The 25,715-nt window shown below is 39.3% G+C and overlaps 1 protein-coding gene across 1 annotated transcript in view; it reads right to left on the reverse strand.

Annotated features, from left to right (window-relative positions):
- Positions 1–25,715, reverse strand: part of Lyrm4 (LYR motif containing 4) — a 130,127-nt gene that overhangs the window by 83,495 nt on the left and 20,917 nt on the right. Inside the window, exon 2 of the mRNA XM_006972766.4 lies at positions 19,341–19,461. Within this exon, the coding sequence (XP_006972828.1) occupies positions 19,341–19,461 (121 nt within the window). The remainder of the gene's footprint in view (positions 1–19,340; positions 19,462–25,715) is intronic.

Genomic DNA, 25,715 nt, shown 5'->3' on the forward strand with positions numbered 1-25,715 from the left:
CGCTCCGTATACTGAACAACTGCCGAGAGAGTAGACCTCAAATGCACGGATCACTCAGAAACATGCAGTAAGGCTGAAAAGTGATGGGCATGGTAGCTAGATTGACAAAATCATCTTACCACACATATCAATCAATGTATCACACTCCACATTGAAAACATACAATTTATATTTGTCAATTAAAAATAAGGATCAAAAGTTGTATCTTTTTCTTGTGCTTCAAAACTTCTGTGTAAGGGACTATGGGGCAATCAATCCATTTTTCTATCTTTCAAATTACTTTCATTAAAGACATTTTTATATGTTTTCTTTTATTGAGGAAATAGGGACTGAACCTAAGTCTCCTACATGCTAGGAAAGCATTCTACTAGTGAGCTACCTACCCTTAAACATACTAAACATAACTATCCACAATTGTCCACATTGTAGATGCTGTGTCATAACAAATAATCAAAAGTAGAAATTAAAAAGTAAGGTACAGATAGTGTACACTGAGATCTCACAATAAAGAACTGTACTACAACCAGGCAGTCACCCTCACAAGAATTTTTTTTTTTTTTTTTTTAAAGAAAAAAGTATTCTTTTTTTGTCCTTCTTGGAAGGTAATAGTTCCTAAATACTGGGTGCTCAGATGGAACCTGTAACAGCCATGTGTCCACAAGGTTAGAATTCTCTGTGGAAATGCTATTAAAAATAATACAAACACAAAACACAAAAAGGATTTGTTCACACTTAATACAGATAAATTGTATTAACATTTCAATAGACTAATTTAAGCCTTTGGTATTTAGAAAATAGATCCTATTCTCTACAGAATTAAAAACAGGGTACAAAGAGCTCCAAGTTCCTGCTTCTGGATTGAGGATGAATAAACTAGTTTGCTGGTAGATACTGCTTTCTAATGTTCACTTATACACTACAAACCCTTCGTGAGTAAGTACTGCATGCAGATTAGGCATTGCTCTGGGTTCTGAATGTAAAGAACTGGTTCTTAATAAAAACTATAAGGTAATTCCAGAAATTGGTAAAAAAATAAAATTAATTGAATATAACCCATGAATATAACACTACAGAACACTGGAGCTGTGCAAGTCTGGAGGACAAGTCCTCACCCACACCTCTAACTTTGAACTTTGAACTTCCTTCCTTTGAGCCTCCTTAGTCCCTCGTTGCTGAGAACACGTGTTGAAAACTATGTGGTAGGGAGTTTGTATTCAAACTGTAATAGTATGAGAAGATCAATAAAGGCACCAATCCCCTTAATTCTGACATGCATGATTCTTGTATCTTAGGCATTAGGAACCATGAAGGTCTATAATACTCCATATGGTAGCTGGGACAAAGCAAAGACCCACTTATTAAATTCTGTTGATTATTATGACTTTATTTTTTATGATAGTTTTTCTTTTATTGAAAGTAGATTTTTTTTTCACACAATATAGTCTGATTAAATATATTCTGATTATGGTTCCCCCTCCCCTACCTCTTCTCAGTTTTCCCCTCATTCTCCTCCCATCCAGATCCATATCCTTTCTGTCTCTACTTAGAAAACAAACAAATACTTAAGGAATAATAATAAAATAAGCCAAACAAACAAATCAGTATAGGATAAAACAAATATAAGAAAAAGAGCCAAAGAAAAAGTACAAGAAACACATTTGCACACACAGAAATGTTATAAAAATACCAATCTGGAAGCCATAAATATATACACAAAGGACTGGTAAGGTTAAAAAAAATTGCCCTGTCACAGCATTATGAGACAACCCCCAAAGATGCCACTGAGTTTATTTTGTGTTGGCTATTGACTGCTGGGCATGGGGCCCACCCTTATGACTTACCTGCCATATCTGTATGAACAATTAAAAAGTCAGAAAAGGAAAAACAAAGATAGTTAAGTCATCTGTGAAAACATGCCAACACATGCTTTTACTCCTGCTACCCCCAAATATAAGTCAACAACAAAAGTTGATCTGATCCAAAGAATTCCTTTACTGGTATAGCAAAGTAGATTAATATGGACATCTCTATTTAATAAATGAACAAAGAGTGTTTATGGAACTCTTTCAAGTTTCTCCTGTGATTTAATGACTCAACCAGATGAGTTCAGTCTCATGCTTTCTAATTTGCCTTAACCCCATACAAAGAGATTATCTTTTCCTCACTTTAATTTTTTTTAATGGGATATTGCTAGAATCGAGTCTGAGTTTACTCTGGAATAATAAAGTATTACACTAAGCATGTAGAATAGACAGTATTGCTGTCTCTGAAATTCCTTAGCAGGCTCAAAGCATTTGAGGCTTAAAATTTTGTTTTTAAAACACAATTTGGCTTGAGCAAGGAGGCTAAACTTAAATCTATAGTAGTATCTGTTCTAAATGTTTTAATGAGGAAAATATTGAATATGATGGCTCTAATAGGCCATGATACGGAAAATGTAATGGGATGCTATTTATATGATTAAAACCATCTCTATCAAATGCAGCAACACACAAAAACACATACTCAGGATATAATGCAACTGTCTTTTATGTGACGTACAACATTGAATTCTAGGAACCAGAACCTTAAACAGATCTTCCCTCTGATATCTGGGAAGCATTTTGGCTTACAGACTCTTTCCTGGGACAGTGCATTTAGACATCTCTGTTCTATGTCTGTTGTCCAGAAATGAGTACTTGGAAAGACAAGTGTAGACAACACATGTTACAGTGTGTGTGTTTTAGTGGCAAGGTGGAAGAATAGTACTTGTTTCAGAGACCTCAAAAGCATGATCTCTGCCCTCATGGAATTCACTGGTAACTTGTCTCTATTGAAAGAAGAACAAGTGTTGATAACTTAGTTCCCACCATGTTCCTGTGTCTGAGTTACCATGGCCTCTTAAGTGGAAAGAATGTAGCAGTAGTTTCAATTACCAATCTAAGATTCTTTTTTTTTTTTTTTTGGTTTTTCGAGACAGGGTTTCTCTGTGTAGCTTTGCGCCTTTTCCTGGAACTCACTTGGTAGCCCAGGCTGGCCTCAAACTCACAGAGATCCGCCTGGCTCTGCCTCCCGAGTGCTGGGATTAAAGGCGTGCGCCACCACTGCCCGGCCCAATCTAAGATTCTATAATCAGTTTTCCAAATTATAAATAAATTGAATTAGAGTAAGTGGTTTGATGCAACTCTGGTAAGGGAAATAGCAGTCCAGTGTGCAATGTGAAAACTGCCATTACCCTACACTACCCAACACAGAGCACAAATCGGCAGCAAATGACTATAAGAGGCAAGGGATTCACTGTATCCTCAGCATTACAAGTGACAAGGCACAATCTATTACCAATAGAAAACATTTCAAGCCTTCCCTTCAGAAATGACGATCTGACAGATGCCAATTGTAATATTTCTTTACCAACAGAGCAAGAAAAGCTCCTATCAGCCTCATAACTAGCTAATTAGAATTAAATCTATTGTTCAGAGCTGCAGAATGTGTTAAACCAAGTGAGTCTAAGGAAGCTTCAGAGGCAGTGTGTGTGGTCTTGGGGAGTTTTCAGATCTTAATCTTGAAAAGCAAAAGTTCTGAACCTGAGCTCATTTCTTCAAGAACCCCCAGTAAGGTATGCAAAACATCACCTCTTCATACATGTGTAGCTATTTCTGAGGAAAGTGCAATGATTGCCTCATATACTTAAAGAATATGGTAATTACACAGTCCAGTCTTTTTAATGATATTCATTTATCCCACAAAAGCTATCAAGAACATCCACAAAGATATTTATGGCAGTATTGTAATTAGAAAAAAATCAGAAATTAAGTAAATATTCAACATTTGAGGGATAGAGTAAACAAATCATGGGAAGCTAAAAAATAAAATACTGGAAACCATTAAAAACCACGAGTCAAAAGGAAATTGAGTCATATGAAAAATGTTCACCTTATGTTAGATAAACATAGCTGTGGTAAGCCCAGCACACAGGTTATCTTCACACAGGGATAGAGAGGGAAATTAGTTCTTGTTCTAGGCATGTTAGTGCTGCAAGCAGGTTCAGTGGTATCGTATGCAGCTCAGGGAAGCAAAGTCCTCTTGACATAGACTGACCTTCAGCCTCTGAGAAGGAATAGTGCAACACCAACTCCTAGGTCAGGCTTTAGAATGGGTCACATTATGAGTCTGTTCAACCGTGAATGAGGAGTAAAACTGGCTGAGGAATGCAACTGATTCTAAGTCAGGATTTATTCTTGTTAAAAGTGGGCCCACTGTGCTATGCAGAAGTTGGTGATAAGAGAATGAGAAACATCACCATTTTGGAGGCACTAATGTAAGAACCCACTCAGACATGGTACATTAATAGGTGTGAAAAACACTGGATGAAAAGCTGTTGAGGATTTATTTATTAAAAATACAAATATTAGTAATTACAGAGAAACAGGATTTTTACAATGGAAATATCTGGTTAAATCCATTTTTACAAATGACCAAGTTAAGTATGAAGCAATAATAGTACAAAGGACATTATAATTTTCCTGATATAAAGCAATGGGAAGAATAGCATATTACCTACAGTTTTCTTGACAAGGGTCTAATTTTGAGTGTGTCACTGAGAACAACCTGACAAACTCAGACAGGAGAACATTCTGGGCTAACTATGTCTGTGTCATGAATGTTGATAAAAGATTGCAGAAGAATTCCATGTTAAGACTAAAGAGACATGACTACAAAAGGCAATGCTCAACTCTTGCATGGGTTTTCAATTAGAATTAGGACTGAGCCTTATGTCAACAGCAACACGGATTGATCTGATACATGAATGACCTCTTGGATTTGGTTAAGCTTGCCTTAAAGGATCACAAGTCTACTCTGATGGGCCCAATTTGAACCCAGTTCTGTAAAGCTACTGACTCTGGGCAAGCCATTTAAGCAAACAGGGTCCGCTTGGCTTCCTCCCCATCTGATACTCTAGTTTACTCCCTCAGCAGAGTTTGTCACTCCCAGGGGAGATACATTTGCATTCATCAGGGCAAGAGACTGAACTTTGTGGAATGGACTGTGGTGCTCTGGAAACAGTTATTTAAATTGGCATGACTGGCTCTTTAACTTATAGCCCTTTGGCAACATGGGCTCAATTTTCTGTCTTGCTGCACAGTTCCTTTCACATGCAAAATATTCCTCAGAAAAACAACTTACAACACATCAAATATTGGCAGGAATCTAAAGCCCTAATGCTGAAGTTATCTGTACATATGATTTATTGTAGACATTTCACTGTTATAACCTGGTAATTAGGAAATATTGATAAATGCAAACATATTATTGATGTCAATTAAAAAAGCACAAGATTGACGAGCTCCCCAAAGTGCTCTGACAGCAGCAGTTAGAGAGTAATACCCATCAATACACATCTAGTCACCACCAATGCAGAGAAATTAGGCTGCCAGGAAACAATGCTTTCACATTAAAAGCGAGATTATTCAAACAGATAAGCAGGGAGTCAAGAGGAAGCTCTATCAGAACTTCAACTGCAGACCTGCTCAGAGAAAACCAGCACACACTAGGGATTCAGGATAAAGCAGGCAAGAAAACCGGAGTGAAGAGAATGAAAGATGAAGTTCCAAAGAGGATATTTAGTCAATGTTACCAGTTAGAATAAGTAGGATTCAAAATCTAACTGGATTAGCAATAAGGAGGTCTATGTCTTTGTATTAGCAGTTGAATTTGTACAGGGAAGCAGCTAGCTTTCCAAAAACCATATATACATATTGATTGATACCACTGTGTTCTAGAACTCCATGAAGCAGTATAAAAAGGTACTGTCTGTCCATCTGAGAAGAATGTCCTCTTTCATCAGTACCAGGGAAGGGCCACATGAGATTGAAAAGTAGGATTCTCATCTAGTACTGCAAGGTGAGTCATGCCATGGAATTTCCCAATAACTCCAATCACATTTTCTCTTTTAAGCACTGTAAAGTTAGCAATGGGCTTTAATTTCAGAGTGGAATTTAGATACCAAGAAGGTCAGGGCCAAGGTTATGTTGTACCCTGTGTCCCATTTTAGCCTTTCTTAGATGTCTCAAAGTCAACCTAAGTCAAAACCTTGTTTATTGTAATAAAGGTATACATTATTCTATAAATCTTGCCACCTCATACATAGTAGGGTATAAACTACAATATAAACTATAGGTATTAATGAGTGCTTATTTATAATGTGGCAAAATCAGAATCCTTGAACACTGCTGATGGCAATACACAGTGGTGTAGACACTCTAGAGAATAGCGTGGCAGTTCCTCATTGCCGAGGACAATTTCAAGAGCCATGCCATATTGCCTGCCTGATTTAAGCTTCTGTTGTCCAGTATTGAGCCACTAACCAGAAACTTTTGACATGCCTGGACAAGTCCTGAGTTATTAGAAAATAATTTAACATTTCCTCATCTTTCTGCTACAGTCCCCTGATCTTTTCCCAAAGAAAATTTCCTGGTCTGCTTACTATAAAACCCACCTGAGAAAAATAAAATTTTGCAGCTTGATCAGAATACTGTCTTGCTGTCAATTCTTTGTGTCTCTTGTCCCTTCATTCGCCATTCCCCCTTCTAGGGTCTCTGCTGAAGGTCCCACTGGCCGGGAGACCTCACAGAGTATAATCCTGACTAGTCCACTCTTAGGTATTTACTGAAAAGAAAAGAAAGTATATGGTCAGAAATAGCTTCTGGAAACTTGTACAAAGATGTGTAAGAGAAAAAAAAAAAGGAGCAACAAAATGTTCACTGATAACTGAAGAGTGCCTAAATTTACAGTAGTGTATTCGCACAGTGGAGTCTGACCAGCAACGAAGTGGAATGAAGTAATGAAAGAAGCCACAACATAGATTGACCCTGAAAATGTATTATGTGAAAGTCACAAGCATAACTCCAGGCAAAGCCTTGGTTGGCTTTGTTTTTCCATCCCTCTTTCCTTCTCTTCTTCTGTCCCTCTCTCCCTTCTCCTTTTTATTTTGTCAACAAACTAGAGTTATCTGTGAAGAGGAATCTCAACTGAGAAAAAAGTCTGCATCAGACTGCCTGTAGGAAAGTATGTAAGACATTTTCTTGGTTGATGAACCACAGTCCATTCACAAATGTGCAAGATGGAAAAACTACAACTTCTATGTAGAAAAGAATACTCTCCCATCAAACTTAAACTTCTCCCTGGGATGAATGCTCTAATCTTGAAGACATGTCTCCACTATTCTTCTGAAATTAAATTTACTCTACTTGGCTGTTAATACTGTCTTGTGGGCTGTCAAGATGGCTCAGCAGATGAAGGTGCCTACCACCAAGCTGGGTATCTTAAGTCAGATTCCAAGACCCACATGATAGGAGAGAAGTGACTCTCTCAAGTTGCCCTCTTGATCTTCCTATGCATGCTGTGGCATATATAGATAGATGCAAAATAAATCAATAGAAATTTAATAAAAAGAACACTATCTCATAATATCACCCTCAATTCCAAAGAATGTCATAAGAAATGTGTACTTTATCCTACTGAGCAAAAAAAGCACAGAGATTCTTAGTTACAGTGAGTTTATTTAAACTCTAAAGCTTAAACAGAGCCTAATCTACTGTAAAAGTGTCACAGGATAAAGAAACCCTGGAATACAAGATTTAGTTTGGATATCCAGAAATCAAGGATGATATCACATCAAAGCAACTTGCTTATTGCCTAGTTCTTTGGAAAGTAGTGCTAACAAGATTACTCCAGGCAGGCAGGGTCCCTTCTAGGCTTAGTGAGAGATATCAGTTTCCCAACAGTGGCTGTACTCCCCAAACTCCTGAAGAGCTTCCAAAATGCTGATGCTTCAGTCTCACTCTTAGAAGTTCAAATGCAACTGCTCTGGAGTGACAGGGTTATTGGGATTTGTCAAAGTATCACACATGACTCTAATGTCAAGGCTGGGAACTGTCAGTGCAAGGTGAAGGGTCCTGTCTTTGAAGTTCTCATTAAAGACCAGATAGCCTTGGTCTTCTCACTAAGACAACACAAAATAGAAAGTTAAACTAAATGTCAAGCATCCTGTAGCATATTACAGTAAGACATTATGAGGTTAAGATTAATTTTTTCCTCTTTCTTCTGGAAGAAATGTACTAGGGTTGTTTGGAGATGTTTACTTTTTTTCTTTTTCCTAATGTCATAAAGTGTTTTAGAGTGAAACATTCTACTTATGTAAGAAATAAAACATCTGAGAAGAAGAGGCATTTGATATAGAATGTGCTAGTCTTCAGTTAGCTTCTTGTTCCCATCATGGAAAAACAGGAGCATGAAGAAGGCCAAGCCCTAGTCCATATGCCTAACAGGTCCTGGGAGTGCAAATGCATGGGAGAGATTCATGTTCTTTCATGTTTTCATTGGAAAAAAAAAAATCTTCAGATTCTCTAAGACTTGGACCATGTTTAAGTCTTCAGTTGCTATCAGCAAGAATCTGAACTGACTCACCCATGCAACAAATTCTCAGTCTAGTGTACTCTACCCTACTAACTAGCACATGAACATTTCAGTTAGAATTCCTTTTATTTAAATCTCTAAAACCTGAACAGAGTCTGAATCACTATAAAAGCATAAAGGAAGGATAAAAACAGCGCTGAAACAAAGGTTTAAGTTTGGAGATCCAAAGATTTTGTATGGTTGTCCCATGATCAAGACAAGGTAGCCACTGTCTAGTCCTCTGGAAAGTAGGACTTGCATTTAGCTTAATTGGGTCACTTCATTGGTCAGACATGATCTTCTTGGTAGCCTTTTGTTCAGCTCTGGATCTTGCCTGGCTTACCTCTTTCATTGTTTATTTCTCCAGAGAGAATCATCTTTCTCATACCATTGGGAGTGAGTGACCTTCTGAGCACTTCTGAGCACTCCAAGTACTTGAAGTGGGTGCATCTAATTTCTTCTGTCCTTCCAAGGCTCAAGGACATAGAGAAGGAACAGTAAAAAGCCAAAGGGGTACCTCCCTCAAAGCGTGACTCTTGGTGTTATGGGTTTATTTACAGAAGATTATAAAAATATATTGGATCCTATGTTTTTATAAAATTCTATTAAAATGGAATTAAAAGTTCTGAAATGTATACTAGTGATTGAGTTTGCCCAATATGTACAGTTCCAATACAGCACAGTACAGCACAACAGTATAGAACAACAAAACTCTTAAAACAATTGAAGGATCCTACTTTGAGCTACTATGTATGGAATAGTGACAGACGCCTCAGCTTAAATCTTGGTCTTGACCTTTACTGATATATTGCTCAAGCACTTTATCTCTGAGATGATTTCTTAACCTGTTTGTTACCTGTAAAATGGTGAGGTCCTACAGGAAGGGTCACCATAGGTAAAATGTACAATGCCTGTAGGACTGGCACATGGGGAGAGATAACTCCTCTATCTCTGTAGTCCATGAACAGCTATAACCAGATTTCAACTTTAAGGGCTCTCATTCAGCTTCTGCTTGGTAAATTTCAATAAAAAACCAATCAAGTCTATGTAAACAAAGCACCCAGGAAAAGCATCACTTAGTGTATCTTCCTGTATTTTCAGGCAAGTAAGAATTCACAAAATACTGTTCTTCCTCTGTAAAGGTGAGTGAATTAAAGTGTGATGGTCTGTGTGTTTATGTCATCTGTACTCTATGGAGCTACAGGACCATGAGCTGAGAGGAAATGGTCACATCTTCAGCCAGAGTGGGATGGAAAATGAGTGTGGGTTAGTTATGGTGGCACTATTCACTAGTAAATAGCTTTGCTGTTTCCAGAGGATGTTGATAGATACTTTAGCCTGAGTTCAGTTGATAGATACTTTAGCCTGAGTTCAGTTGATATTCCTGGGAGGCCTGCTCTTTTCTGAAGGGAAACAGAAGAACAGTGGATCTGAGGCAGGGAAAAAGGGAGGATAGGAGGAGGGAAGGACAGAAGGTCGGAAGGCTGCAACTGGGATATATTGTATGAAAAAAAAATTATTATTTGTTCTTAAAGAGAAGGCCACCTAAAGTGTGAGTCTTCCTGAGAGCTGGCTTAATGAGAATGGTATGGATGTGTGGGTCCATACCATTTTTCTCCTAAAAAGTCACCTTTCCTCTTAGACATCAGGATAACTATGCCTGTTTCATAAGCCGTTATGAGAAGCCAAGACAATGTACCCTAAGTGCTGTGTGGTGTCTGTGCACAGAGTGGCACAAGAAAGCACCGCAGACACTGCCCACCACCATCTTTCAACATGACCCTGTCACTCCATGGATGAAGTAAAGTGGTAGACAAGCAACTTGCTCCAGATCCTAAAGCACATCCTAAAGACTCAGGGGAAATTCCTACCTATGAGTCTGTTATAGTCACCAATGACTACTGCTTTCAGGATACACCTGCACAAGGACAGTCCTTTATGGAACACCAGGAAACATGGCTCTGGTGACTACATGGGAGGCAGATGGATGGACATCATTATAAAATTCCCCTAGTAAAATTCCTGCCCAAGTCTTGGAGACACAGCACCAGTACATGCATCTATATAGTTCTCTGTGGAATGTGCTAAAGAACTACCACTGTACAAGAAAGCAGGCTTCTTCTAGACCGGAAAGGCAATCTTGTTTTACACATGTCCACTTTGGAGAAATCTAGCATACAGGCAACCTGCAATCAGATGAGAAGTATGTCCTTTGCAGGAATGCTGAGTGGGAAGACCATTGTCTCAGACTTCAGGCTTAACCAGAAATTCCTACAGAAAGCAGGGAGGCAGAAAATTTGTCTAAATTCTCACTGAAGAGATATTTTTATAGTTTTAGAGGAGCTATATACTAAACAAATGGAGGGGGGAATGTTCACTATAGGGCAAGCTATAAAACTAAACAACTCTTCTTGTTGCTCTGTTTTCTTAAACTTCAACAGGGGACTAAGGAATATTTTATTCATACGTAAAGCTCCATATATCCAAGGTTTCATTTTGGGTGCAATTCTGGTCACTGTATATAAATTCATGCTGCATTTGTGAGGCTTTTTATTGAAGTCCAAGACAGAGTGTGGCCATCTCCTCTGCTGCTGACTGTTTTATTATCACTTTTTAAGTGAAGATCGATCCTCGGAGCTAATCTCAGTTGATCTATCTAGGCATAGGGGAAAGTGTTGCCAGGGTAGGATTAAAAAAAAAAAAGATTTTTATTTTACATGGATGGATGTTTTCCCTGCATTTATGTCTGTACTATGTGCATGCCTGGTGCCCACATGGGCCAGAAGAGGGCATCAGATTCCCTGGCACTGGAGTTAACATACGTTGTGAACATCTATGCAGGTGCTGGAAATGGAATTTGGGCTTTTTCCAAGAGCAGTCAATGCTCTTAATGGCTGAGCCATTCTCCATCAATCAGGATAGGATTTTAAACTTTGCTTCTGTTGTATTAAATGAAGGAATTGAAAAGATCTAGATCTGAGAAGAACCCTGATGAAAAAGAACTTCTACAATGTTCTGATGGACCTCAAAATCCATCTCAAGTCTATTTTCAAAGAGCTTATCAATTATGCAGCATGGGGCAGGTGCTCAATAAATATGAAAGGAAAGACAGTATGCATGCAGAATTGAAAAATACACAATGCTTTTGACTGAAGTAGCAGATGCGTTTAACATAGTTGAGAAGCCAGCCAGGGTACAGGAACAAGGAACAAGGGGACAGAACCAAGAAGAAATCAGTGTTGTCATTCAGGAGGGGCTTGGGAAAACATTTATTCTTTCTCTTGCCTGCAAATTATATTGTTCTTTAACTACTGTTTCATTTTCTGGCAAGAAAACAGTGTGGTCATATTTGCTCCAGTCCTGCTAAGATTCTTCTCAGGAATAAAAGAAGGCTAAAAACAGAGGTGCTGGCAACATGAGAGAAATAATTCAATATCCTGGTAGCAGAAGCATCATACCAAGACAAGATTTTGAAATTTATGATGAATAAATATTGGTGTATGACTTGGCTCGTCTACAGTCTAAACTCAGTAGAATTAAGTTCTTTGTGAATTATGATCAGTGAGATCTCAGCACAGATAAGTTTACTTGAAAATGTATCAGTAGTTTCTACAGAGATGGAGGGGACAGATGTTTATGAGAATCATGGGAGCTGAGAACGGGAAACAGTTTTAGAAATTGGAGTATAATTGTTTCAACAAGCAAACTGAAGACTCATAGATATAAATCCACTAGTTCAAGCTTCAGATGACTTTAGCTTCCTATTCTCAAATACATGTACATAAAACATTTGATTTTACTCTTTCTAATTAAAATTAAATGGCTAGCTGAAATTTACTTTGGGGGCATTTTTAATTGTGAAAAACACCTCACATAAAATTTTCATCCTAACCATTTCAAGTATATAGTTTAATAGTGTTAACTATGTTCAGATTTTTGTCAGTAAGATCTCTAGACCATTTTTCATCTTCTGAAATCAAAATTGTGTACCACTGAACAACTCCTCTTTTGTGCCCATGGTAACCATTCTATCTCTGTTTCTATGACTCTGACTAGTACTTCACACATGTAATCATGCAGCAGCTGTGCTTTCACGTCTGGCTTATTTCACTAGGCATCCTACTCTCAAGGTGTATTTACGTTTAGCAGGGATGACTCATATTCCACTGTAGGTACAGGCCATATATCTATCCATCTGCCAATAGAAATTTGGGTAGCTTCTAACTTTTCTAGACAGTATAAAATTCTTTTAATGTGTTCCAAATATCCCTAATGTAGGAACTAACCTTCCTTTAGTCTACCAAAACCACAGCTAAGTATGCTTTTGAAATTCTCCAAACACTAAAATGGTACTTCAGCTAAATGTATGCATATGAAAGATACAGGTTGCACTATCTTTGCTCCTGCAGAACCTAAAATAATCCTACCCTTTGCACAGGTGTTCTGTAGGGATGAGAATTAATAGGTAGATTTCACCTTTATTCTGGCTCTCATTACCACCGAGGGTACTAGTGCAGATAGGTCAGAGGCTGTCTAAGTTACCAGCTGCTCATTTCACAGTAGCACACTCAGAGCTCCTGGTGAACATTTCTCATGAATGGTCTTTAGAAACAGCAACAAAACAGCAATGAAAGTAGAAACATGTAAGGTTTGAAATTCATCTACTACCACTCAAAATACTCATAAATTGAGCAACTTAATTTGCTTTTAGTATTAAGTGCATACTAATAAATACTGAAAATACTTCACCTTGTATGTATATGTGCTCAGAACAACCAAACTCCACCCCCCTGTATCTTTAATGTAGCACCTTCTGTCTGCTCTTAATGGCTTCCACAATAGCTTCATAATTCTAACCCTTCCACTGCACAGTTGAGCTGCACAGTTAAAGAAAGCAAGTTTAAGAAGAAACACTGGAGCAGAAAGTAATGACTCTTGGAAAGCTGATGCCAACATTGTTATCATGCTGAACTCTGACATTATCTGGAATCAGAACATATCCACTTTACCTCATGTACAGCTGCAAACAGTAGTACTAATGTATTCCTTCATACTAATACTTGGGTAATAAGAGAAACTGTGTTTTTCTTGTAGCTGTCTTTCTATCAATTTACATTTTTTTTTTTTTTTGGTTTTTCAAGACAGGGTTTCTCTGTGTAGCTTTGCGCCTCTCCTGGGACTCACTTGGTAGTCCAGGCTGGCCTCGAACTCACAGAGATCCGCCTGGCTCTGCCTCCCAAGTGCTGGGATTAAAGGCGTGCACCACCACCACCCGGCCCCAATTTACATTTTTGTAAGCTCTTGTCTTTGATAGGATTACCAAATACTTTCTGATATAATTTTAGTGCTAAATTTAGCAGTGTGTTGAATCTAGTGGCTGGAAACATCTCAATACAGAACAATTTTCCTTTTCTACAAGTCACAAACTTACTCTGTTTACCATATTACATAAAAGGTTTGTGAAAGACATTCTCTCCAACACTGCACCCTAACCAACTTTTCTTATGAAGGTTTTCTGTTCTATGAGAATCCAGAACTGGAGAGTCATCTCACTCTAATGACTTAGCATGACATAGGTAGAAAAGAACTCAAGCTTCCTTCACATTGTTTTCATGCAGAAGTGTTAAGGTTCTTCGGATTGAGGTGAACATTTCTGAAACCATGGGATGATTTTTTTTTTAGATGAATTCATTTTTCTAAGTTTCAAGCAGAGGTGCCGTCAGTCAAGACTTGGCTGGAAATTCCTGAAATCATGATCGTATGCATGTGTCCAAATGAATATTATCAACATAGACCCCTAAGCCTGGCTTACTGCTCATCACTGTGTCCACTCCCAATAGTCTCTTCTGTCTTGCCCAGATATAGAATAAAGGTCATAACTTTAATTCACAATACTTAGAAACTAATTCCTCTTTGGTGAACACATGCTCTCCATGATTGCCATAGTAAAGAAGGCCCCAAGTACTAGAGATGCTGGAGTTATTTTGCCACCCAGAGTAGCAAGGGCTAGTATAAGGCAAATAATATCCCATACCAAGGTACTCCATATTATGTTCCCATAAAAGAAGGGGCAGCTAGGTGTGGTGGCACACACCTATAATTCTAACATCTGGGAGTCTGAAGCTAGCCTGGGTTATATATTGAGACGCTGTCTAAAAAACAAACAACAAAAGAAAACCCACCAATGAGTGTGGCAAACTGCAGACTATAATCAATCGGGATGATTAAGTGATAGCAATGGCAGTTAATGCCTTATAAGTAGTACCAGAAGGAATTCTGGAATCCCTTTAGCATGGAAAGACCCAAGACAGAATCTGGCTGACTTTCTTGCTTCTTGCCTGAATTAGAAATTGTGGGAAATTCTTTGCTGCCCAGGCTTCCTATGATCTCCTCACTCTGGCCCATCCACAGTCCACCTTCACTGCCTGGCTCTATCTGGTACATACCCTAAATCTCACCCAACATTTCTAACCTTCCCTAAAAGCAAACAGGGAAGGCAGGTTTAGTGAGGCCTACTCCAGAACTTGCTTTTGGTAGAGAAGCCAATATGTACTGCTTAGGCCAGTGTGTCTTTCCAGCATCATCTTATATGGCTAGAATGGTAGTTTAGCAGAAGGTGAGGAATGTATTTGCTGGCCCTGATACACGTGCATATAGCTAAGAGATTTGAGACTGGCACACCAGACCGCAATTTTCAGGGAGCAAGCTGGCCCAAGAATGTTAAAGACAAAACAAGTAGAGGTGGGGCCATAATTATGGAGAGGAAGCAAGAGGCTGACTTGTTCACCATGAAAGAAAAATAATTCTCATTTCTTCCTGAAAAGAGAATGATCCTTACAGCTATGTGAAGGTTAAGAAATGCTGGTGCTGCCTTGAATCCCTCAGGGTTGCCACAATGAAGATTCAATATCCTACACATGAAGAGTGTGGAGGAAGAGGGAATGACCTGAGAAGAGGCTGAGCTAGGTAAGTGATATGCTTATCGTTCTTGGAACAAAAAGGCAATATGACTTTTATCTATTATGTTCTACTGACTCGAAAGCTAATAATGCCCTTGAATTTCTGAGCTTGCTAAAGACTGAGAAGATATGAGCTCACATTTGGCCCTTTGTCCTTGGAAAAAACAAGGTTCAGCTGTCCTGGAACCTTGGTTTTTGTTTGGGAGAATTCTTTAAAAATTGCAAAATCTGGCCGGGCGGTGGTGGCGCACGCCTTTAATCCCAGCACGCGGGAGGCAGAGCCAGGCGGATCTCTGTGAGTTCGAGGCCAGCCTGGATTACCAAGTGAGTTCCAGGAAAGGCGCAAAGCTACACAGAGAAACCCTGTCTCGCAAAACCAAAAAAAAAAAAAAAAAAAAAAAAAAAATTGCAAAATCTTACTGGGCTTTTAGTGGTCTCATAAACCCCAGGATGACTGAAGTGACAGGAAGCTGCCACAAGACGGGTGACTAGCAAGTAGGGTAGCAGGTTACATCATAGGAGGTGGGGGGAATTTCAGCTGGGGTGTTGCCTTTAGAATCAGAGTATCTGACAGCTGGGCTGGTGTTCATGGCTTCTGCTTCAAAGAACTGGGAGGAACTGTGACTGAATTGATATACAACCTGTGGGTGTCTGAGGTCCACCAGCTCCAGTAAAAGGTTTGATAGGAAAACGACCACAGTTCACAAGCTCTCTCCCATTCTTCCACAATTCAGGCTTTCTAAAAGTAAGTTCTAGGTGTTTTGGGTTCCGTTGAATACATTGCCATTTTGATAGCACAGATCCTTTGCCTGAGGTGATCTTGGGACAAACTGCACATTTTCATTTAGTTAACGAACACTGGAAGTCAGTTCTATGTGAGCCTGTTCTTTACATGGTAGGTAAGAATAGACATACTTAGGTAGTGGTGGTGTGTGCCTTTAATCTCAGCACTCAGGAGGCAGAGCCAGCCTGGTCTACAGAATGAGATCTAGGACAGGCACCAAAACTACACAGAGAAACCCTGTGTTGAAAAACCAAAAACCAAACCAAACCAAACCAAACCAAACCAAACCAAACAAAAAAACAACAAAAGAATGGACATACTTGCCATGCACTACTATCATTTCAGGGGCTTTTCATATATTACCTTATTTGATGCTTGCTACAACGCCACTATCCCGACTTGTATTTGCCACCAGGCACTGAGGGGTTAAGTCATACACATGGTAGGCCAAGTCTGGACTTAATGCAGATAGGCTCTTGTGGAAGCAGTGACTATGACACAGGTCAGATCCTGTCCTCATGGGGTGGGACAAAACAGATAAGGCTCTGAGTACTACTATTTAAGGTATTGATAAGTGCTCTGAGGAATAAGGGCAAATAGCTGTTTTAAACAGCGTGGCTAAAGAGGAAAACCATACCTCGGGAGTCTGGCTGGATTCCTCTGGGAAGAGGGGGTGAAGGCTGGTTGTGCACCAGGACCAGCAATGGTGTGAACAGTGAAGGTGATGGGGATGAGAGCAGTGAAGGGCCTCTGAGGATCTCTTGAGAATTTCTTGTTTTACTGTCAAGCTGCTTCTTTGAAGCCTCTGGGGGGACTTCAGCAGGACAGTGACTCAATCTGATCCTTTCTTTGGAAAAAGACCACTCTAGTGTGTGAACAGAACCCAGGGGGCACACTGAGGAATTTGACAGCAGTGACAATGGCTAATGCACAGATAGTGTGACAATCTAGTTTCCTCTCTTACTTTAGGCCTTTGCTGTAAGGCCAGCTTATGCCAGCTTGTAGCAAGTTGGCTCAGCGAGTATTCTACTGTGGTGAATGGGGTACTTGGATACAGAAAGATTTGACATGAAAGGGAAGTAAACAGAATTAGCTGCTTGCTCAGGTATAACTGGCTAAGTTTTCCAGTGTAGTGAGTATGCTGCCTTAGTCAGGCCTCTCTAAGATGGGAACATGTGGCTCTACTAGGTAACCATGGAAACCTCGAAAGAAGGCAGTGTGCATCTTTCAGAAGGAAAGTACAGTCACCAGGCTGTCCTGAGGTGGGCATCACCACCTTGCTCAAAGTCCATTTCTCCTGATGTCCCAGCCTGTTCTCAGTGTAAATTTATTGGGAATGTTGACTGACCCATAGTCTGTCTAGTCTTTTTATATTTTGGTTTGTTTTCTCTTTGCAGTTTTGGGGCTAGAACTAAAGATCTCTGACCACAGTTGGCAAGTGTTCTACCATTAAGCCATGACCCCAGCCCTGGAATAGTTTTAGCATTTTAAACCAAGAGGTAATACAGACAATTAAAGATTAGACATGAGAAATGGTGGCAGAGATTACTTATAGGTCCCCTTTCCATTGTAGTTTGTGTTCTGATCATGCTTGCCAATTTCTGCACAGAGAAAGTGCCAAAGACCCGAATCATTGTGCATTTATATAATATACATACTCAAGCTGCTTATCTTCCTAAATTCTACCACTAGAGGCTTCCATGAAATGATCCAATCACCAGAGATTGGAAAGTGCCATTGGCCTAGAGTTTTCCAAGTGACATATGTATCTGTAGTTCTCACCTATATATGTAAATGTGCAGACTGGGCCTTTTCCTGGTGACATTATTACCTTTTCAGGCCTTTAGCTGATGATCATTTCCTAGGCACATCCAAATGTGGCTCGATTATTCTGACTAGACAAGTGCGGGACTCAGAGGATTATCAGAGTTTAATGCTATTCTTTTATTTTTATTTTTTTTTATTTTTCGAGACAGAGTTTCTCTGTGTAGTTTTTGGTGCCTGTCCTGGCTCTTGCTCTGTAGACTAGGGTGGCTTCAATCTCAGAGATCCACCTGGCTCTGCCTTCCCAGTGCTGGGATTAAAGGCATGGGCCACCACTGCTCGGCTTGATGCTACTCTAGAAGAGAGTGCTCCATTATGTAGGCAACAGAAACAGGTTTAATCTTGACACAAAATGCAAATCTCGTTTCTTAAATATCATTTTTTTTGTTTAAATTCTATTTTGAGACAATTGTGAAAAGAGTCAGGGAAAGACTGAATCAGAGGACTGATTGTTGGCCAAGCAGGACTCTCCTAAGTAGGGGGCTCACAAATCCCATTCCAGAATACAACAGAACTTTGGAAATGTATCCCCTCTATACTGCATAAACAAATTTGCTATAAGAGAGAAAACAGGTAAAAACAGAAATGGAGCTGTGCTAATTTAAAGAAAAGTGAATGGGAAGTTTAGTGCAGAAAACCAATCAATAGAAGACTATATCAGTCTTTGATACTTCAATTACTTCAGAAGACGGACATTTCACACTACCACACTAGGCAGGAGACCATGCTTCCATGTGTGAGAGACGCACCTTACAAAGCTCTAGAACAAGAAGTCTGAGTCATAGTGACTCCTGACACTGAGCACAATGAAATCAGAAAGACCTCTTGGGGGACAATGCAGGTCAGCATGTCAACAGATGTGCTCTGTATCCTGTATCTGCAAACACACCTTCCACATGGTAACATAGGTCATGCTTATAGCCCATTCTATTCATCTTAAATTCTGGTGAGAAAAACGAGAAAAAGGAGGATATATTTGTGCTTTGATATAAGTCACATAGCCATCCATGTACATCCTAAAGACACTTGGTTTCAAAAGCAGTTTTCCCCAACTCCCGGTTTCTCATTCTCAAGACATCAACTTTAGTAAAATAGGAGAGCTCTGTTTCCCAGATGAACCAGGCTCTGGAAGTCCTGGAAAGCTGGTATTCTCCTGTAGGATGTCCTTGAATCTGGTGATAGGATAGTTCATCCTGGCATGTCTGCATTAGAAAAGAGGACAGTGCCTCACCACTCTGTGGTGGAAATCACAAACACGAAAGCAGTGATGTCCAATCAAGGAGGGAATGTCAAAGCTGAAGATGCACAATGAAAAGCAGTCTGTCAACGACCCATCTTACCTGTCTACGGATTATTTCAAGGTCTCTTTTGGCTTTATTCACCAGGGCTTGAATTTCTACAGGATCCTTTACATTCTTATTTTCTCGGAAGGCATCTCTTATCCTCCTGACAGCATACATTCTAATGAATTCAGAGAAAAAAAGAGAAGATGTCAGCAGGTATGAGGTTCTGCTTTTGAATGAATTCAAAGCTTTTTTTTCCCTCTAGAATTAACTGTAAAATATTCTCCTACAGATAACCCAATTTGATCTTTGCTTGTCTGTTCTAGGATGGCTAAGCAAGCAGATTTAGGAAAATAAGTCTATCCCAAACAAGTTACATACAAAGGCAAATTGCTGCTAAAATGCTCCTTAGATTACTGGCTCTTTGGAGTTATGCATGTCTGGCTTCCCTCCATTAATATGGATAATTGAACCTTTACTGTGCAGAGACAATCACGAATTCTGAGGACAAATGATGCATTTCATATGCATCTACAAGGACAGTGACCAGCCTTCTAATTCCTGCTCATTAGATGACGGCTGGGTAAGCAGGCCCATGGCCATCTCTGGTGTACTTTTATGACACAGTGTCTCTGTTTCTTACCACACCAACTTTCTCCTCCAAAGCACCTACTTTTTTATGCATAAGGAAAATAGAAATGGCATAAAATATTTTAATTCTGCTTTTCTTTTTGAGACAGGGTTTTGCTATGTAGGCCTGGCTGGCCTAGAACTTGCAATCCTCCTCAGGAATGATGAGATTATATGAATGTATCACCATTCTTTCTAATAAATTTTCTTTTTTGGGGTGTGTGTGTGTTCACAACAGGATTTCTCCATGTAGTCCTAGCTGTCTTGGAACTCGCTCGGTAGACCTGGCTGGCCGCAAACTTAGAGATCCACCTGCCTCTGCCTCCCGAGTGCTGGGATTAAAGTCATGCGCCATCACTGCCTGGCTTAATTCTAATATTTCAATCCACATGTAACAAGACTGATTTCCAGGTGTCATGTTTTTCTTGTGGCTGGTGCTCTAAATCAGGCAAAGCATGTGCTTGACTACTGAGCTCTGCCTGCATCCCTCATTCATTGCTTTAATTCTTCATTCACAATTCATCACAAGCTTGTGTAAGAACACCACAGCCTATAGTAGCCATCAATGCCCTTATTTTTTTTTCTCCCCAGAACAGGTAACTGGTTCAGAATACCAAAAAGAAAAAGTGCTGTGGGAGGACCCTTCTGTACATTGTGAATGTATGTTGCTCTCACTGGTTGATAATAAAAGCTGATTTGGTTTATAGCAAGGCAGAATAAGGCTGGGTAGGGAAATCCAAATGGAGATACAAGGAGAAGGGCAGAGTTTGGAGAGATGAAAGTCAGCTGCCCAAAGAGCAAGATGCCAAAGGACCAGTAAGCCATGGGCCATATGGTAATGCATAGATTAATAGAAATGGGTTAATTGAAATGTAAGAGATAATTAGTAATAAGCCTCAGCCATCAGCCAAACATTTATTATTAATATAAGCCTCTGTGTGATAATTTGGGAAGTGGCTGCGGGACGGGGCAGGACAGAGAAAAGCTTCCGTTTATAAAAAAGAGTACTGCAAGCCAGGCGGTGGTGGCGCACGCCTTTAATCCCAGCACTCGGGAGGCAGAGCCAGGCGGATCTCTGTGAGTTTGAGGCCAGCCGGGCTACCAAGTGAGTCCCAGGAAAGGCGCAAAGCTACACAGAGAAACCCTGTCTCGAAAAACCAAAAAAAAAAAAAAAAAAAAAAAAGAGTACTGCACAGAATGGAAATAAATGTAAGTAAAGTTTTTTTTCCGAAGTTTAAGAAAATAGGAGAGTTGCTCAAGGTGCTCTATAATTTATATCAATTAAGCTCAAGGTTGAGCTCAGAATATTTGGCTCTACACTTTTTTTTTTTTTTTTTTTTTTTTTTTTTTACATCTCCTCAGCTTTCCAAGGCCTTACCTAAGGAAATTTAGCTCTATATCTCAGAACTCAACATGTTAAAAGCCAGCTGGTGAGATGGCTCAGTGTGTAAAGGTATTTGCCATTCAAGTCTGGCAATCTGAGTTTGAGTCCTGGAATTCACATAAAAGTGGAAAGAGAGAACCAATTCCACAATGTTGCCCTCTGAGTTCCATACATGCACTGTGGAATTTGTGAGCCACTTTCCTCGATACCATACACACATAGTCAAAAATCTCAGCTCTACACCTAGACACACCTTTGAAATGACAACATGATGGTGTCCTTCTCTTTTTTGTTTCTAAGAAAAGATACTTCACTGGCTCAGAACCACAGAGATGCTTTTGCACGGGCAATTTCTTTCCCAGTAATGTGCCTAAACTTCAAATGATCAGTTAGGGGAAGGTCAACACAATCTAGATAGCCCCTCAATTTGTAGGAGGACTAACCACCAGTTATTTTAATCCTGCCTCATTCTGTTTTTAACCCCTTCCCCCTTTTAATTTATTTTTGTAATGTAAAAAATTACCACAAGTTTTAGATGAGTATAGTGGTGCATACCTTTAATACCAGCACTCATGACGCTAAGGCCAAAGAAAGTTAGTAAGACATACATAAGAAAAAAAAATAGGCCCAGAATAAGGCAGAGGAACAAACACGAATACTGAGGGTGAACAAACCAAATTGCTTAGGAAATTGATTACAATGAAAGGGAATGTCCCCGAGTTGAGTGTAAAAACCTGACAGGACTCACCAAGATTTAACAACTAGGGCATAATGCTAAGACATTTACTTCAACCCCTAACTCAAAGGTTGGAAAAAACAATACATTTAAAGGAGAAAGAACTCAAAGTAGATGATAGTGAATGGGACACAGAGATGTGCTCAGATGTGCATTTTTAACCCCTAAAGAGAAAGGCTGCTGCTCGTCACATGACAGTCCAAAAGGTTAAAGCATTAACAGTCGGGGTACAATACCATGAGGTGTAGAGCACCGGATATGCCTTTTCTTATTCAAGCCTCACACACTGTCACTCAGAGATATATGACTCAGTGTGTGGCAGCAGCGCGCTCTGAACTCAGGTGATTATCTTTCAATCCTAAGTCATGCCACCCGAGGTTAATAAACTACCCACTATTTGATATGTGCCTGGCTAAGCCAAGCCAAGCTGTTACTCATTTGAAAGCTTTATAAAAACATTCTGGCATGGAAAAGCTTAAAAAGGTCATCTCCACTCTCAACACTGTCAAGTGCTCCTACAAACAGTTCAAGTGTTGAGCCTGTCCTACAAAGACAAGTGGCTGAGAGCCTTAGAGGGAAAGAGCAGTTGATATAGCACCACAAGTAAGTGAAATAACTGAGTTTAATTGTTTCAAAAGGAAGCAATGACAACTGAAGGGTTGTAGAGTGAGGTGGTTAAATTACCACAAGAAAATACACTTTGAGGACCAATGCAAAATTTCTGAGTTCTGGTGTGGCTGTGAATAAATTCTACTATACTTCTCGGTTCAGAATTCTCTCATTGTTTTCCACTGTCTGGAGATTAGGGTCAAATGGTTTATTAAAAGACTCGGGGCCACTCTTTCAGTCCTTCTAGCACCTTCTATATGGACCATTCACCAGCCATGTGGGAAGACATGCCTTTTCATCAGTTCTTTGCTTGAAGCTAGCTAGCTCTGTGTATATAAAGTGTTCTTTTGTTGGAGTTTTTTATTTTGGGGGGGGGGCAAACTCCACTCATATCTAAAGACCTAAGTTACAAACAAATATGATAGGGGATTAATATCCTACTTGAATAAACACCACGTATTAAGCCAACCAAAAGACAAAGACCACAGTAAATCAATGACTAAAACCATGGAACAATACTTTACAGGTGAGTACACAGAGACTGAATTTACAGAGACAGAGGTGTATGAATGGCCAGCCCCAGGCATCATCCAATACACACTCAAACAAAGCACCACTTTTCTGGTCTTTAGTTAACAACATATTTAGAAAAAGTCAAGGAACTAGTCACTCTGCTGGGAATAACAGCTAGTACTGCAGCATAATAATGGGTAATAACTCAAGTTTAACCTGCAAAATCCACCTTTGTGGACCTATGCCATGGAAGTAACCTGGAAGAAGTTATATGCATAATGTTCATTACAGATATGTATGCAGTACAAATAGAAAAAAATACATGTTCAACACTGCAGAAGTGGCTATATAAACTAAGACACTATGCTTTTGAGAGAAATATTTTCAAAAGAAGTCACAGGTCTAAAAGTGTGAAGTGAAAATTTGCTCCTTTCTATTCTGTCCCTTTAGGCAAGCAGCTTTTTATCTGCAATCAATGATCAGTTTCTTTTTTTTTTTTTTTTTTTTTTTTGGTTTTTCGAGACAGGGTTTCTCTGCGTAGCTTTGCGCCTTTCCTGGAACTCACTTGGTAGCCCAGGCTGGCCTCGAACTCACAGAGATCTGCCTGGCTCTGCCTCCCGAGTGCTGGGATTAAAGGCGTGCGCCACCACCGCCCGGCCAATGATCAGTTTCTTATAATCTTCCCAGAGGTCCAAGATCCTAGACACACTACAAACATTGGGACAACAGGTACTGTGTCCGACAGCGTTCCAAAAATAGGGCTTCAGAGCTCAGATAGGCTGGTGGTAAATCTAGTTTATTGACACAAAGTGTGAGGCAACCACAGAGCCAGAAGAGTTTTCCCAGTGAAAACAGTAGATGTCAAAGAGAAGCTGGCCTTGGATGGAGCCCTGAAGATGTCCTACCAATACAGAGGAGTAGACATGGCAGGATCTACAAAGAGAATGGGAGACAGAGGTGTCAGAAGGCAGATGGAAAGCTAGAAGATGCACATGAGATAAGGCAATCTTTCTAGAGAGTGGATATGATCATTTCTGGGGATTCTAACAGTGACATTCCTAGGAGCAACACCATCACAATCTAGTAAAAACAGAGTAGCAAAAGCCCTAACTCTGGAAGCACATTCATGAATAACAATTAGGACTAGAAAGAAATTCATTAACACAATTAAGAAAATGTCTTCAACAATAAAAATACAGAATGTGAAATCTTTGGAACATAGTGAAAGCCATACTTACATGAAAATTAATGACTCAAATATGTTTGTTAATACATACTAAATTCAACAAATTAAGTACTTCCTTATTACATTCTAAAAAACAAAATAGTAGTGTCCCTACGAGAAAATAGAAAACAATATATTTAAAATTAGAAATTAAAATGGTCAGATGAAATTAGTTAAGACAGTTTTGTTTTTTGTTTTTGTTTTTAAATGCTATAGTATCTGGCTTATATATCAGGAAAAAAATTACAAGAAAAAAATTGAGGAAGTTTGGAGGTTTGAAAAACAAGGTTTAAAATAATTATTTCAGGATCAGTGTGACTATACTTCAGAACTTGCCAAGTTCTGCTGATGAGAATGACAGGTGTGTTCAGCTGCACAGGTGAATACGGGTGGACAGTGTTGTTGACTGTTTTGCTCACTTGGCTCTTTGGCCTGCCACCCAGTTCCCAAATAATAATAAATATTATTTATTTTTTTAATAAATTGAAAAAAATAATAAAAAATCACACACAGAGGCTTATTCTTAATTATAAATGACTGGCATTAGCTTGGCTTGTTTTTTGCCAGCTTTTCTTAACTAATTATCCCATCTACCTTTTTGCCTCTGGGCTTTTTCCTTTTCTTCTGTGTATCTTAATTTCACTCTTACTCAGTGGCTGGCTGGGTGGCTGGCCCCTAGCATCCTCCTTTCCTTGTTCTCTTGCTCTTACTCCTTCTCCTCACAGATTTCTCCTTCTATATATTCTCTCTGCCTGCCAGCTCTGCCTATCTTTTCTCCTGCATTGCTAATGGTCATTCAGCTCTTTATTAGATCATCAGGTGCAGTAACACAGCTTAACATAGTTAAATAAATGCAACATAAAGGAATGCAACACATCTTTGCATTATTAAAGCAAATGTTCCACAGCATAAACAAATGTAACACATCTTAAAGTAATACTCTACAACAGGACAGTAACACCTAAATGCAGTTTTGACAGCAGATATCACACCAGGGCAAAGGAGAGTCTCTCCACAGCTCAAGAGAAGAAGCTACAAATGTTGCCCCTCCATAGTCACTCAAGTTCCTTTTGGAAGATTCAAGTACTAATCTAAACATTCAATAAACAAATGAACAAGCAAACAAACCCAACCTCTAAAAAGTTACAGTAAATTAATGAAACAATAAAATTGTTGAGCAAATATGAAAAACTATGTGCCAACCAAAGTATATTCAGAACAATATAATTTAACAATTTCCTAGAACTGAAAAATTTGGGTAAGGGTCTATGGGGATACTTGAAAATAACATTATGTTTTAAAAAATTAATGGGCTAGCAGAAAATGAGGAAGTAC

Source organism: Peromyscus maniculatus, chromosome 5 (assembly GCF_049852395.1).
Source record: "Peromyscus maniculatus bairdii isolate BWxNUB_F1_BW_parent chromosome 5, HU_Pman_BW_mat_3.1, whole genome shotgun sequence".
Lineage (NCBI taxonomy): Eukaryota > Metazoa > Chordata > Mammalia > Rodentia > Cricetidae > Peromyscus > Peromyscus maniculatus.